The sequence below is a fragment of the Neophocaena asiaeorientalis genome, unplaced genomic scaffold (assembly GCF_003031525.2).
Source record: "Neophocaena asiaeorientalis asiaeorientalis breed wild unplaced genomic scaffold, Neophocaena_asiaeorientalis_V1.1 scaffold275, whole genome shotgun sequence".
NCBI lineage: Eukaryota > Metazoa > Chordata > Mammalia > Artiodactyla > Phocoenidae > Neophocaena > Neophocaena asiaeorientalis.
In genome coordinates, this window is record NW_020173679.1 from 6867113 (window position 1) to 6879585 (window position 12473).

Sequence of the window (12473 nt, forward strand, 5' to 3'; positions counted from 1 at the left end):
TCCAGTAGACCTGATATGTATGCTTTTTCTGCCTCTGATATGTACGGTACACATGTGACCTGCTGCCTGCTCCTGGCTCGCCCAGACTGATTGACAGGTCTCAGTATCAGTTCCAAATCCTCAGGAGAGAGAACTGCGTCGGCTCAACTCTAGTTTCTTTAGCTACAGCCAGGAGGCAAGGTTCACCTGCTGGAAACAGATGGCGTGGCCTTCCCTCTTGCCCCGACTCATGGGGTCTGGGCTTTCAGCTTCTCAAACGGGGGCTTGGGTGTCGTGGGGCAGTGTGTGCCAGGGACACGGGAAGTCCGGGCATTAATCTGACACGTCACCCTGGCATGACAATTTTTCTCAAATATTTTGGGGAAAATCATATCATTCTTATTAACATGGCTACATTATGGAGTAGCTAATCAAAGTGATCTGAATTTAAAAATACAAGCCACGTGGCTTCAAGGAAATTACTTGTTGTGGGGACTTTGGGCTGCATCCCCAGGCCCCCATGGACACGTCCGCTGTTCTTAGTGTTGAGAAGAGGGCGTTGAGGTGGATGAGTCTAGGAGGCCCCGATGAGGAGGTAGGAATTGAAGTGTCGTTGGTCGTGCGGCCACGAGACAGTCGGTTGATTGGGGAATGTGCCCACACGTGGTGGGCGTTGGACGATCACCAGGGGAAACCAGCAGAGCTGTGAGCGCACAGTTGCTGAACGGTTTGGTGCTTTGCTTATGGTAAAGTGATGAAAAAGAGGGCCGGTGGGTTAGAAGGCACCCAGCTGGCCGTGACAGAACAAGAGTATAGTAAAACTGAGCAAAATCCAGACGTAAGCAATTGCTGGATTTGTTGGGTGCTGTTGAGATTTCATAGAGTTTCAGCTATTAAAACCTCTGTTTCTGAAATTTCTGCTGGAAAAATAGTATAAAGTATAAAAGCATAGTATAGTATAGTATAAAAGTATAAAGCTCTAGTGTTTAATCCTCCCACGCCCATCCCCAAGACAGTCGTTTTTATATCCAGTTTTGATGACTCAGGGTTTCTTCAGAACGAAACGGCATTATGACAGCAAAGCAGCCCGGCTACCCAACAGTGTGGGTTCAGGCTTGCCCCAGCTTGGGGTCCTGCCCTGGCCTCAGACTGAGGCCTGTGGCTCTGCTTGCAGTTCATTAAGGCCTGTGGTCTTTCCTGTGCAGGCAGAGCCACTAGTAAGTTCAGTCGTTCAGGGAAGGGAGCACACTGTTCCTGGAGCTAGTCGGGAACCTAGGGGACGTCTGGCCCCGCCTCCCAGGCATCCCGGCACAGGGTCATCGCCCTGCCGCGTTGTTTTCACACACTGGGAGTCCATTCCTTTGTGGGGCTGCCTGTTCCACTGTCAGGCAGCGCTCTGAAACTGATCCTACTTCTGCCATCAGAAGCAGCCCAGAATATGATGAATAAGGAACTCGACTAAGGTGACTCCTTTTTCCCAGTGACAGACTTGCGGGCGTCTAGAAATAGTTACCATATTCTCTGCGTTCTTTTCTTCAAGCAGAACATCTCTACTCTCTTCATTTATTCCTTGTGTAACGTGGTTTCTGACTTTGCACTGTCTGGGACCCCTGAGTAATTTTAACATGAAATTACAAGCACTGTTGTGATCCAGTACCTAGAGTCACGCCCATTACCCCAAGGCTGGCTGGCTGCTGTGAATGTAGCATTTCCTCTCTTCCGTGGCCACAAAGTGCAGGCCAGATTGGCCTGGCTGATGGCAGGACAGCGTGGGTGTTTGGGGGCAATCCATCCCCACTCTTGGGAGGGTGGCTCTAAGGCAGCGTTCACCGAGGGTCACCTCCAGGGTGAGGGGCACATCAGACGAGCCCAGCCATCACCGCTTCAGCCTGTCCGTGCCGTGGGGTCGGAAGGTATGGATCCGGAGCTCTCCGTCCCCAGCTCTCCGGTTGCTTCATCACTCCCCTCGAGCAGGTGGAGCCAGTCTCCCTCTACTGTCATCCCTGTTGGCAGGTTACCCCAAAGGCCACCCCGACGCAGAGAGCTTTGAGGCTGGCCTGAAGCACCTGAAGGAGAAGGTGGCCGCGGGAGCCGATTTCGTCATCACCCAGCTCTTCTTTGAGGCCGACACTTTCTTCCGCTTTGTTAGGGCTTGCTCCGAGATAGGCATTACTTGCCCCATCCTCCCCGGAATCTTCCCTATTCAGGTGAGGGTCCCGAGAGGGCTCATGGACTCCCACCGCCCCCGTCCTAGCACAGGCCAGGGCCTTGGTTCAGGCCAAAGTGAACCTGAAGTGCCGAGTTCAGGCCAAAGTTCTTCTTTGACGCTCATTAGATTTTCGTCAGACGGGTGCTCAGTCCTTGCAAAATGTTGTCTTGCCCCCCTCTTTTGATTACCTCTTATGTCTCCCCAAAATAGCAACGGTAACTGTTGGAGGGGCTTATTGATAAGTGTCACTAAAAGGGATTACTACTCTCATTATAAATTTGGGTTAAATCAGTGTTTCCCAAACTTGGCTCACCAGAATCATTTAATAAGCTCTTTTAAAACGTGGCTTTCCAGATCCCATGCCTAGAAGTTCTGACGTAATAGATCTGAGGTGGGGCCTGAGAATTTGTGCGTTTCTGAAGTTTGGCAGGCGATTCTGGTCATCCGTCAGGCCTGGGAACCACTGGCTTAGGTGACCACCATTTATCAATAGGTACATGTAGGGGCCAGAGGGCCGGCTCAGACCAATGGCAGTAATGCTGTGGGCGGCGGCTGCAGCCTGCAGAGTACAAAAAGTGCTGGTACACGATGGTCTGACTTTCCCAGGTCAGTCTGTGTCGCACTGCAGAGCCAGGAGGCCTGGTGGGGGGATAAGTATTTGGGGTGAGAGACGGGCAGGGAGATGGGACCCACGGCCCCCTGTGTCTTGGGCAGGGCTACCGCTCCCTCCGGCAGCTTGTAAAGCTGTCCAAGCTGGAGGTGCCACAGCAGATCAAGGACGTGATCGAGCCAATCAAAGACAATGACGCCGCCATCCGTAACTACGGCATCGAGCAGGCGCTGAGCCTGTGCCGGGAGCTTCTGGCAAGCGGCTCGGTGCCGGGCCTGCACTTCTACACCCTCAACCGCGAGGTGGCCACCACAGAGGTGCTGAAGCGCTTGGGCATGTGGATCGAGGACCCCAGGTAAGGCCAGTGGCCCCGAATTCAGGCCCTGGAGCCACAGAGGAGAGTCGGGTGGGCAGGGAGGTCAGAGAGAAGTCACAGAATGAGTGCGCCCTAGCTGGCAGTGCTGGCTGCCAAGGGGGCACAGAGGGGATGTCTGTGCCGTGGCTAGTGGCACCCTTAGGGCTCCAGTCTCAGCGGGAATGCCATCCGGCTTGACGTTTACGAGTCAAGATGGAAGAACCCAGGTTCAGTGGTGCCCCCTCCCTCTGGCCAAGCCTTGACCCTTTCTGTCTCCATTCTCACCCAGACGTCCCCTGCCCTGGGCCATCAGTGCCCACCCCAAGCGCCGGGAGGAAGATGTCCGTCCCATCTTCTGGGCCTCCAGACCAAAGAGTTACATTTATCGCACCCAGGAGTGGGATGAGTTCCCCAACGGCCGCTGGTGAGCCATTGCAAATGAACTGTTTCTTGGGAGGAGGGAGACCAATCATGGTGGAGCCCTCGGGATAAGATTCACAGGAATGCCCCCCCCCGCCCCCCACCCCTGGGGCAGGTGGATGCTACTGTCTGGAGCCCAAGGTCAGGGGTGTGCCTTGACTTCCGGGCACCTCCTCCACCAGGGGCAATTCCTCCTCTCCGGCCTTCGGGGAGCTGAAGGACTACTACCTCTTCTACCTGAAGAGCAAGTCCCCAAAGGAAGAGCTGCTGAAGATGTGGGGGGAGGAGCTGACCAGTGAAGAAAGTGTCTTTGAAGTCTTTGCCCACTACCTCTCGGGAGAGCCGAACCAGAACGGCTATAAAGTGAGTGCTGCTGGGATGGGATCCCTGGGTACCTCCCCTCGCCCCATGGGCCAGACGCGGGCGTGACTGCCCCACCCTGAGCCTCATCGCTGTGCCTGGAGGTGGCACCTCAGCAAAGGGAGAAGGTGAGTTGGGGGGTCCCCACGTGGGGTGCCTGGAAGGGGCTTACGGAAGCAGAGACAGGCTGGGCCTCTGATGGGGACCGTGACAGGGAGGGACCCAGCCCGGCTTACCCTCCCCAGGTGACTTGCCTGCCCTGGAATGATGAGCCCCTGGCGGCCGAGACCAGCCTGATGAAGGAGGAGCTGCTGCGCGTGAACCGGCGAGGCATCCTCACCATCAACTCCCAGCCCAACATCAACGGGAAGCCGTCCTCCGACCCCGTCGTGGGCTGGGGCCCCGGTGGGGGCTATGTCTTCCAGAAGGTATGGCAGGGACGCACAGGGCTACCCTCCCTTGACCTGCCTGCAGGGCTTCCCCAGAGCTGGGGACAGAGGCCTTCGTCTCAGGGGTTCTTTGTTCTGAGTGGCCGGGGATCAGAGTGGATGTGATCTCAGGCTCTAAGTCAGATAGACCTGGGTAGGCTGGTCACTTGACCACTCTGGGCCTCAGCTTTCCCTTCTGTAAAATGGGGATATGTCACATCGTGTTCTGGGGATGAAACGTGACAAAGCACATAAAGTGCTTAGCACGTGGGAAGCATCCCCTAACTGGGAGCTATTATTACCGTTCCTTGTGGACCCCTTTCTCCTGGGGCTGCTGGAGTTAAAATTCCATTCTAACCTAAAGCCTGAGGGCTCTGGGAAGTGAATTTAAATAAGCCCAGCGTAATCCCTGGTGGCCAGGTGGTGCTGGAGAAGCCCTCCACCCAGCAGACAGGGGGATGGGGTGTGTCAGGCCTCTCTTGCCTTACTTGCCAAACTGGGCCCACTGTATAGCTTCTGGAGTGACTTCTCCATGGAACCTTTCCCAACTGGACAAAGGGCTGGCAGACGTCCCTCAGACCTGTCCAGACCGAGAAACCTCACGTACCTGCTCCCCTCCCTTTGCTTATGGGTTCAACTCCCAACTAGTGGCCACCGCTAGTCCTGACGCCTTAAGTGTCCTCGTGGATGCCTCCCTGGGACGGTCAGGAGGGCAGGCGTCTGGTGTTTCAGAGCACATGACCCACTCAGCAGCGCCCAGCGAAGACATCCAGCAAGGACTAGGGGTTACGTGATGGCACCTGTCTCCCTCCCGCAGGCCTACTTAGAGTTCTTCACTTCCCGAGAGACAGTGGAGGCGCTTTTGCAGGTGCTGAAGAAGTACGAGCTCCGGGTGAATTACCACATCGTGGATGTAAAGGTGGGCCGGCCCCAGGTCAAAGGGCGCTCAGCAGGGCCGGGGTGAGGGCACCACGTTTACTCCACCATTCAGCAGTCACGGAGTGCCCAGTGGGGCCACGCATCGTGCCAGATGCATATGCAGACAGAGCCAGGCCCCTGCCCTCCGAGAGCTCCCAGCCTAGCCAGGGAAGCCATCAGTGAATAATTATGAATGGGTGAAAAGCAGTTGCACTTTATAAGAGTAAAGTTCAGCGTAGGAAGAAGCTGGGGATCCAAGGGAGGGATGTCCAGCTCGAGAGATTGGGGGAGGTGTTTGGAGAGTTCCTGTGTGGCCTGAATCTTTAAGGATGGGGAGTAATAGGGCATCCCAGGGACAGGGCAGAGGGCGTGCAGAGGCATCGCTGCCAAATGGGGTCAGAGTGAGGCTGAAGCGTTGAGCCGGGGCCGGGTCCTCAGGGGTTTCAGTTGTCCTGCTTGGAACTTGGGTTTTACCGTATAGGCAAGAGGGAGCCTTGGCTCCATGTTTTATTTTGGGCAGGTCCCAGGGGACAGCTATGTGGATAACAGGGCCAGGGGAGACTAGAGTCAGCAGCCCTGGTGGTCTGAGTAGCAAAGAGAGGCCTGGCCAGGCTGGACACGAGGCTGGACACGAGAGGAAGTGAGCAGTACCAGTGGGTGTGGAGCCGATTGGAGCGTAAGAGGAGGAAGGAAAAGCCCAGGGTGACGTCTGGGTTTCAGGCTCGTGGCCGTCACAGAGCTGCAGAGGCGGGGCAGGGGTGGGGCGGTGACGGTGGGAGGAGGGGCGGAGCACACCCCCGGGGAGAGAGGGCTGGAGCTGTCTGTACCCCAAGTCTGGCCCTACTCACTGTGCCACCCCCCCCCCGCCCCGCAGGGTGACAACATCACCAACGCCCCCGAGCTGCAGCCCAACGCCGTCACTTGGGGCATCTTCCCTGGGCGAGAGATCATCCAGCCCACAGTGGTGGACCCAGTCAGCTTCATGTTCTGGAAGGTAAGGGGGGGCCGGGAGCAGGCCTGCCCTGCCCACCTCCACTGGAGCCTTGGGCAGGCGGGCGGGGCGGCTGGGGGCCGCACCCCCAGGGCTGGCAGCGCCCTGACTCTGACTCATGGTGTTTACTTCTGGGCTGGGGAGCAGGGGTGGCACTGGCAGTGGGCCGAGTTCTATTCTTGGAAACGTCTTGTCGGGCAGCAGCAGAGGCCCTTGGGGTGCTGAGTGTGGAGCCCTGGCCCTAGGGCAGCCCTGTTAACCTGGCCGGCGTGTCTGTATGTGGGACCGCGCATGTACCTGTGTCTTTCTGTGTGTGCGCCGGTGTCTCCGTGGGTGTGTGCGCGTGCGCGCCTGTGCGTGCGTGCAGGACGAGGCCTTCGCCCTGTGGATCGAGCAGTGGGGCAAGCTGTATGAGGAGGAGTCCCCGTCCCGCACGATCATCCAGCACATCCACGACAACTACTTCTTGGTCAACCTGGTGGACAACGAGTTCCCGCTGGACAGCTGTCTGTGGCAGGTGGTGGAAGACACGTTTGAGCTTCTCAGCGGGCCCCCCCAGAGCAAGAGGGAGACGGAGGCGCCGTGACCCTGAGCCCTGACAGCCTTAGCTTGAGGCCACTGTGTCCCGCCTTCCTCCTCTCCGTCCTGGTTCTCTGGGAGACCCCCGTTCTCCTTCGCTTCCCCCCACCCCCTGACACGATGATGGCAGCTAGACTGGTGTGAGGATTCCAGGCTCTGGCTGGACCGGAGTCCGCCCCACACGGGAGCCAGGTGTTCCCTGCTTAGCTGAGAGTCTGTGCTCCGGTGGGAAGCAGCCCCATCCCCCAGAGGAGCACGTGGGCAGAACACATCCTCCCTGAGAAGGGTTGTCATTGACGGAGCCCCTAGGAGCCAGCCTGGGACTGCCAGTGACCTTGCTCTTGGGGTCTATGGAGGACAAGCAAAGCGAACATGGCAGTGGGCTCTGTGGGACTGCAGAGGAGACATGGCGAGGTCAAGGCGCTGCAGCCAGGCACGACCCACTCGGGAATGAAGGGGCGGCCCACTGCCCTGCCAGGCCCTGGCCCCTGGATGGGCCTTGGACTGAAACCTAATAGTTGTCGCCTCCTAGCCGAGAGCTCAGCTGAGTTTCTCCCTTTTCTACAGCGCGCTGGTTTTTTTTTTTACATCTTTATTGGAGTATAATTGCTTTACAATGGTGTGTTAGTTTCTGCTTTATAACAAAGTGAATCAGTTATACATATACATATGTTCCCATATCTCTTCCCTCTCGCGTCTCCCTCCCTCCCACCCTCCCTATCCCACCCCTCTAGGTGGTCACAAAGCACCGAGCTGATCTCCCTGTGCTATGCGGCTGCTTCCCACTAGCTATCTACCTTACGTTTGGTAGTATATATATGTCCATGCCTCTCTCTCGCTTTGTCACAGCTTACCCTCAGTTGTCTCCTCACATGCTCGAGAGAGAAAGTGCCTCTTAAGGGTTAAAGGTGTCTGAACCTTTGTGCGTGGTGGAGCCCTTGGCCTTCCCTTTTCTCCCCTGGCTCTGAGGGGTGAAGGGATGCCCTGCCTGTTACCATTGAGGGCGAAAGTGAGGTTGGCCCGAGCAGGACTGACTTCTTCCTGGCTTATTTTTCGGGCAGGACCTCCTTCTGCCCGCCGCTCCCTCCCCTCCATGCACCCTGTCCCGGAAGCTGTCTGTCTGGCACTGCTCCCCAGGCATCAGCCCTCAGGCCCCACCGCCCAGGGGCTGTGACTGACTCGTGCACGCAGGCTGTTCCCTGTCCCAGCCCCTGCTTGCGGAGCTTCACCGGCTCCGGGGGGCGGTGGGGGATGGAGAGGGGGCCGGTTGTCCACAGGGCGGCCTGACGGCAGAGGAAGCAGGTCAGAGGGGCTGGTTGGCTGGGGCAGGGGGCAGCCTTTAGGAGAGACAGAGAGAAGCAGCCGGGGCTAAGGAGGGCGTTTTATTGTCCTTCAGAGCTCTTGGCCTGAGCGCCTTGTGCCTGAGCCTGTACTCCTCAGGTGGGTGGGGCTCCGATCTGCTTTCCTTTCCAGGGGAACGGGTCACAGCTGCTGCTGGGCCCCCTGCTTCACCCCAAGTCCACCAAGCACAGGGGCTCTGGTGGCTTCCTGCCTGCTCCGAGGCCTCCCACTGCTGCTGGCTCTGCCCCTCAGGCCCCTGGCTGCCAGACGCTGGCCTGGAATCGGGGAGCAGGAAGCTCTTTGGCTCCCTCCTGGGTGTGTGCTGTCAGTGCTGGAGGAACTCCGGGGCCCAGCTCCTTCTGCCCCCGAGGGAAGAGGAGGCCCTTCCCTCTGCCCCGGGCCAGACGCACAGGCCTGCGATCAGGGAAGCTGGGTTCTGAGTGCACATCAGGGGGTGGCGCTCAGCGACCCACACCCAACACAGACGGTGTGAGTGGCAGCTGTGCCACAGGCCAAGCCCGTCCCCGGACCAGCGACGGCCACGACTGTGCTCAGCACGCGGTCACCAGCTGGATTAAGGGCTCTGGAATCCAGGCTGCTCTCTCTAACTGAACTGACCCCTCCCCTGAAAAAGAAGGGGTTCTGGGGCACCAAGCAGGGAGGGCCGCAGCTCAGGAATGCAGGCGTGGCACGGCTAGGAAGGGCCTGCTGGGGGGCAGGGCCACCCCCCTCCCCCAGTACCTGGGAATGGACCCAGCCGTCTTGCTGCTGTAATCGCTGAGACACCTGCAGCCGCAGGGCCCACCGTCGCCAGGCCCGCCTCAGGTGCCACTGCCTGAGCTATGGGGACAGTCACGAGGAGGCCTTGAGCTGGGCCCACCACTGTCCCCGGCCCGGCAGCCCCCAGCCCCTCTGCTGCCTCTCCCTGCCTGCAACTCTGCAGCACCAGGAGGAAGGGGATGTGACGAGGAGGTGTCATCTGAGATGTGTTAACAATGCAGATTCCTGCACCTGTTCCCAAGGTTTCAGCCTTGGTAGGTCCAAAGGCCTGAACTTACTTTCAGAGACTGCGTTTCCAGGGGTTAGGGCTGGGAATGGGACGTGATGGGAGGTCAGCGTGAGGGTGGGGAGGGGCCACCCCACTCGCCAGCGTCGGCGTCAGCTACTCCGTCCCCTGAGCGGCTACCCAGCGCTGCCATGCAGCTGCCCGGGCCTGGCCTGCAGGGAACCCCGGAGCCGGCGAAGCAGTGCCTCAAGGCGCCAGCGCTGCAGGTACTTCCTCCTGAGGGCAGAGGCCCTGGTGTGTGTCCTGACAGCAAAGGGCATCACGACCCCTTCATGGCCAGGAAAGAGGGCAGAGCCACGGGCCTAGGCCTGGTCCGCAGAATCCTGCGGGACGAGCACCGGCCAGAGAGGGCCCAGGTCAGGCAAGCCACTCAGCCCAGCCCACACCCTCAGCCTTCCCTCTCCACCCCTGCTCTCAGCCCTCCCTCTCCACGCACACACTGTGCTCCCACCCCAGACACCTTTGCTCGGCCTCACCTTTGCCCTCGAGGTCTTTGGTCTCAGAGCTGGGTCCCCTTCTGGCCCCGTAGGGCGCTGGCCCTCGCCCCAGCAGCTGGAACTGGGAGGCAGGGCCGAGGGGAGGCTCTCTGTCACCTGGCAAAGGGGCGTCAGAAGAGGTTAACACATCATTCAGGGGAGTAAGCTCTCCCCCTGGTACTTCTGGAAGCTGAGCCCTAGGAAGAGAGTTAACAAGAAATGGTGTTGAGCCTGTGTCCCTGCTGCCACCACCTCTGCCCAAGTCTCCTGCAAAGGCTTGGGCTGTGACCCCAAAGGGTGGGCCAGGAGAAATTGTAATTGTTTTCTCAAAATTGTGAAATATTCCAGAAGAGGAGATGGGTGGGGAAAAACAGTAAATACATAAGACAGATTCGCCAAGAGTTCAAAGCTGATTTCCAGGCCCGTGAGGGCTGGTGACGGTCTCATCCCTGCACTTCAGACATTGTTTATTCCCCGAGGGAGTCCGGGACGTTTCTCTCTGCTTTCTCTGTCCACTGGGGCTGTGGTGCTTGGTTGGGCTGGGCAGGCCAGGCCCTGTGGCCTGTGGCCTACAGCTGCGGGCCTGAGGGAACAAAGAGGAAACCCTGAACCAATGGGCTTGGACGTCTAGGGGCCCAAGTGACCTGGCAGGACTCCTTTCCCGATCAGTAACAGGGCCTCCTATTTGTGTGCACACAAGTGGGACGGATTCTCCCGCGAGCCCTGAGGCTCCCAGAGGAGACAGGAAAGGCCCGAGAGTAGTATGGCCATCAGTACAGGCCACTGCCTCTTTCCCCATACTCCCACATGGCTCGAGACTCAGGAAGGCGAGTGGACCAAAAATGGCTACCAATCAGAGCTTACCTGTGCCAGGTACACCCTGTGAGGTGGGCATTACTCTCCCCACTCAGCCTCATAAAGTCAAATTACTTGTCTGAGGCCTCACCTCTACGGAGTGGTCTGACTCCAGGGCCCGAGCCCCCAGCGACTGCACTATATGGACACCAGGGGCTCTCTAAGGGAGTCTGTGCCACCGTGAGGTGGCATAAAACCCGCCCCCGTCGTTAGGTGAGGGCTGCCTGGGTGCGCGTGTGCGTGTGGTAGAAAGGGGGGGGCCTGGAATTCAGCCCCTTAGTTACCATTTACCATTCCTGACATTTACTTTGTTTCTACAAGTCTCAGTTTCTCCATCAGTAAACGGGATCCCTGCCTGCCTTTGCTGACAGAAATGAAATGGAAGTGTTTATAAACATACTCTGAAAATAAAATTCTCTTGAAACACAGATCTAGAAATAAAATACCCTGAGACCCCAGAATCTGCTGTCGCCATAGCCCCACATAGGTAAATATGTGGATTCTGCAAATAACCAAAGCCAGTCCGTTTCAATTCCATTGAAAACAAACCACTTTCATCTTTTTTTCTTAGAAACTTTTCTAGAGTCTATGACATGTTTTGTGGCATCCTGAAACAGGACTCTTGGTGGTACCAGTTCATCTTGAGGAACACTCTGTGGCCTGCCAGTAACTCTGGGGCTATGTGTCCTGCAATGACACGTCCCTAGACCGCCATGCAGCGTCACTCTTTGTGCCCGGGTTTCCTTGTGGCCTCTTCCCTCGTGCTAGGCCACCCAGCTCTTTGTCACCCTTTGCAGGTATCAGAACTAATGCTTCTGGTCTGGCACTTATCTTTGGGTAGAGAGAGTCATGAAAGAATATTTTTTCATTTATATTTTCTGGGTTTTCTATAATGAGCATGTTTCATTTTCTAATAAAAAAAAATGACAAAAAATTGCTACTGACCCCAATTACCTCTTTTGATCCTAGACTGTACCATGACTTATAATGAGTTTAGGCGTCTGTCTCCCTAACAGATGCGACCCAGGGTGCTTCTTTGTAGCAGACCAGCACTGGGCTGGCACTCAGTGGGTGCTCAGTAAGTGCTGATGGACCTGTAATTGGCTGACTGCCCGGCCAGGAGGCTGTTGAGAACCCATAGGGGTGGTGTCCACAAGGCCGCTGGGGTCCTGGAAAAGCGTGCAACCACCCTCACCATCGGGGCTGAATCAAGCTGACTCTGAGGCCAGTGGCCCCGAGGGGTTCCCTGGAGCTGGGGACAGAGGCCTTCGTCTCAGGGGTTCTTTGTTCTGAGTGGCCGGGGATCAGAGTGGATGTGATCTCAGGCTCTAAGTCAGATAGACCTGGGTAGGCTGGTCACTTGACCACTCTGGGCCTCAGCTTTCCCTTCTGTAAAATGGGGATATGTCACATCGTGTTCTGGGGATGAAACGTGACAAAGCACATAAAGTGCTTAGCACGTGGGAAGCATCCCCTAACTGGGAGCTATTATTACCGTTCCTTGTGGACCCCTTTCTCCTGGGGCTGCTGGAGTTAAAATTCCATTCTAACCTAAAGCCTGAGGGCTCTGGGAAGTGAATTTAAATAAGCCCAGCTTAATCCCTGGTGGCCAGGATTGATGGGAAACAGTAAATCCAAGGGTGGTGGGCAGCATGGCTCACCCGTCCTGGGGAGGGGTCCCTACCGCCGCTGAAGGGTGTGCTGCTGCTGCCTTGCCGCGCCCCGGGACTGCTGGGCCTGCGCCTGCCAGAGCAGGAGGTGCTGCCCCTGCTGCCGCCGCCCAGCTGCCCACATAAGCTCACCCGGAACGCCTCCAGGAGGGCGGGGGCCCGGGGAAGCCTGGGGAAGGAGGTGTGGAGTCCTGGGTGCCCCAGGGGCTGCCACCC

The 12473-nt window shown here is 57.6% G+C and overlaps 2 protein-coding genes across 6 annotated transcripts in view; one reads left to right on the plus strand and one right to left on the minus strand.

Annotated features, from left to right (window-relative positions):
- The window catches only part of MTHFR (methylenetetrahydrofolate reductase), a 13712-nt gene extending 6243 nt beyond the window's left edge, over window positions 1-7469 (plus strand). For all 5 annotated transcript variants that reach the window (XM_024749789.1, XM_024749792.1, XM_024749791.1 and 2 more), the window contains exons 5-12: window positions 1993-2186; window positions 2903-3153; window positions 3443-3577; window positions 3756-3936; window positions 4179-4361; window positions 5179-5280; window positions 6154-6273; window positions 6638-7469. In XM_024749789.1, the coding sequence (XP_024605557.1) occupies window positions 1993-2186; window positions 2903-3153; window positions 3443-3577; window positions 3756-3936; window positions 4179-4361; window positions 5179-5280; window positions 6154-6273; window positions 6638-6856 (1385 nt within the window). In that variant the 3' untranslated portion in view covers window positions 6857-7469. The remainder of the gene's footprint in view (window positions 1-1992; window positions 2187-2902; window positions 3154-3442; window positions 3578-3755; window positions 3937-4178; window positions 4362-5178; window positions 5281-6153; window positions 6274-6637) is intronic.
- Window positions 7470-8206: 737 nt separating this feature from the next.
- CUNH1orf167 (chromosome unknown C1orf167 homolog) overlaps window positions 8207-12473 on the minus strand; it is a 17906-nt gene continuing 13639 nt past the window's right edge. Inside the window, 7 exon segments of the mRNA XM_024750008.1 lie at window positions 8207-8612; window positions 8932-9030; window positions 9338-9403; window positions 9406-9472; window positions 9733-9849; window positions 10306-10315; window positions 12272-12426. Of these exon segments, the coding sequence (XP_024605776.1) occupies window positions 8332-8612; window positions 8932-9030; window positions 9338-9403; window positions 9406-9472; window positions 9733-9849; window positions 10306-10315; window positions 12272-12426 (795 nt within the window). The 3' untranslated portion in view covers window positions 8207-8331.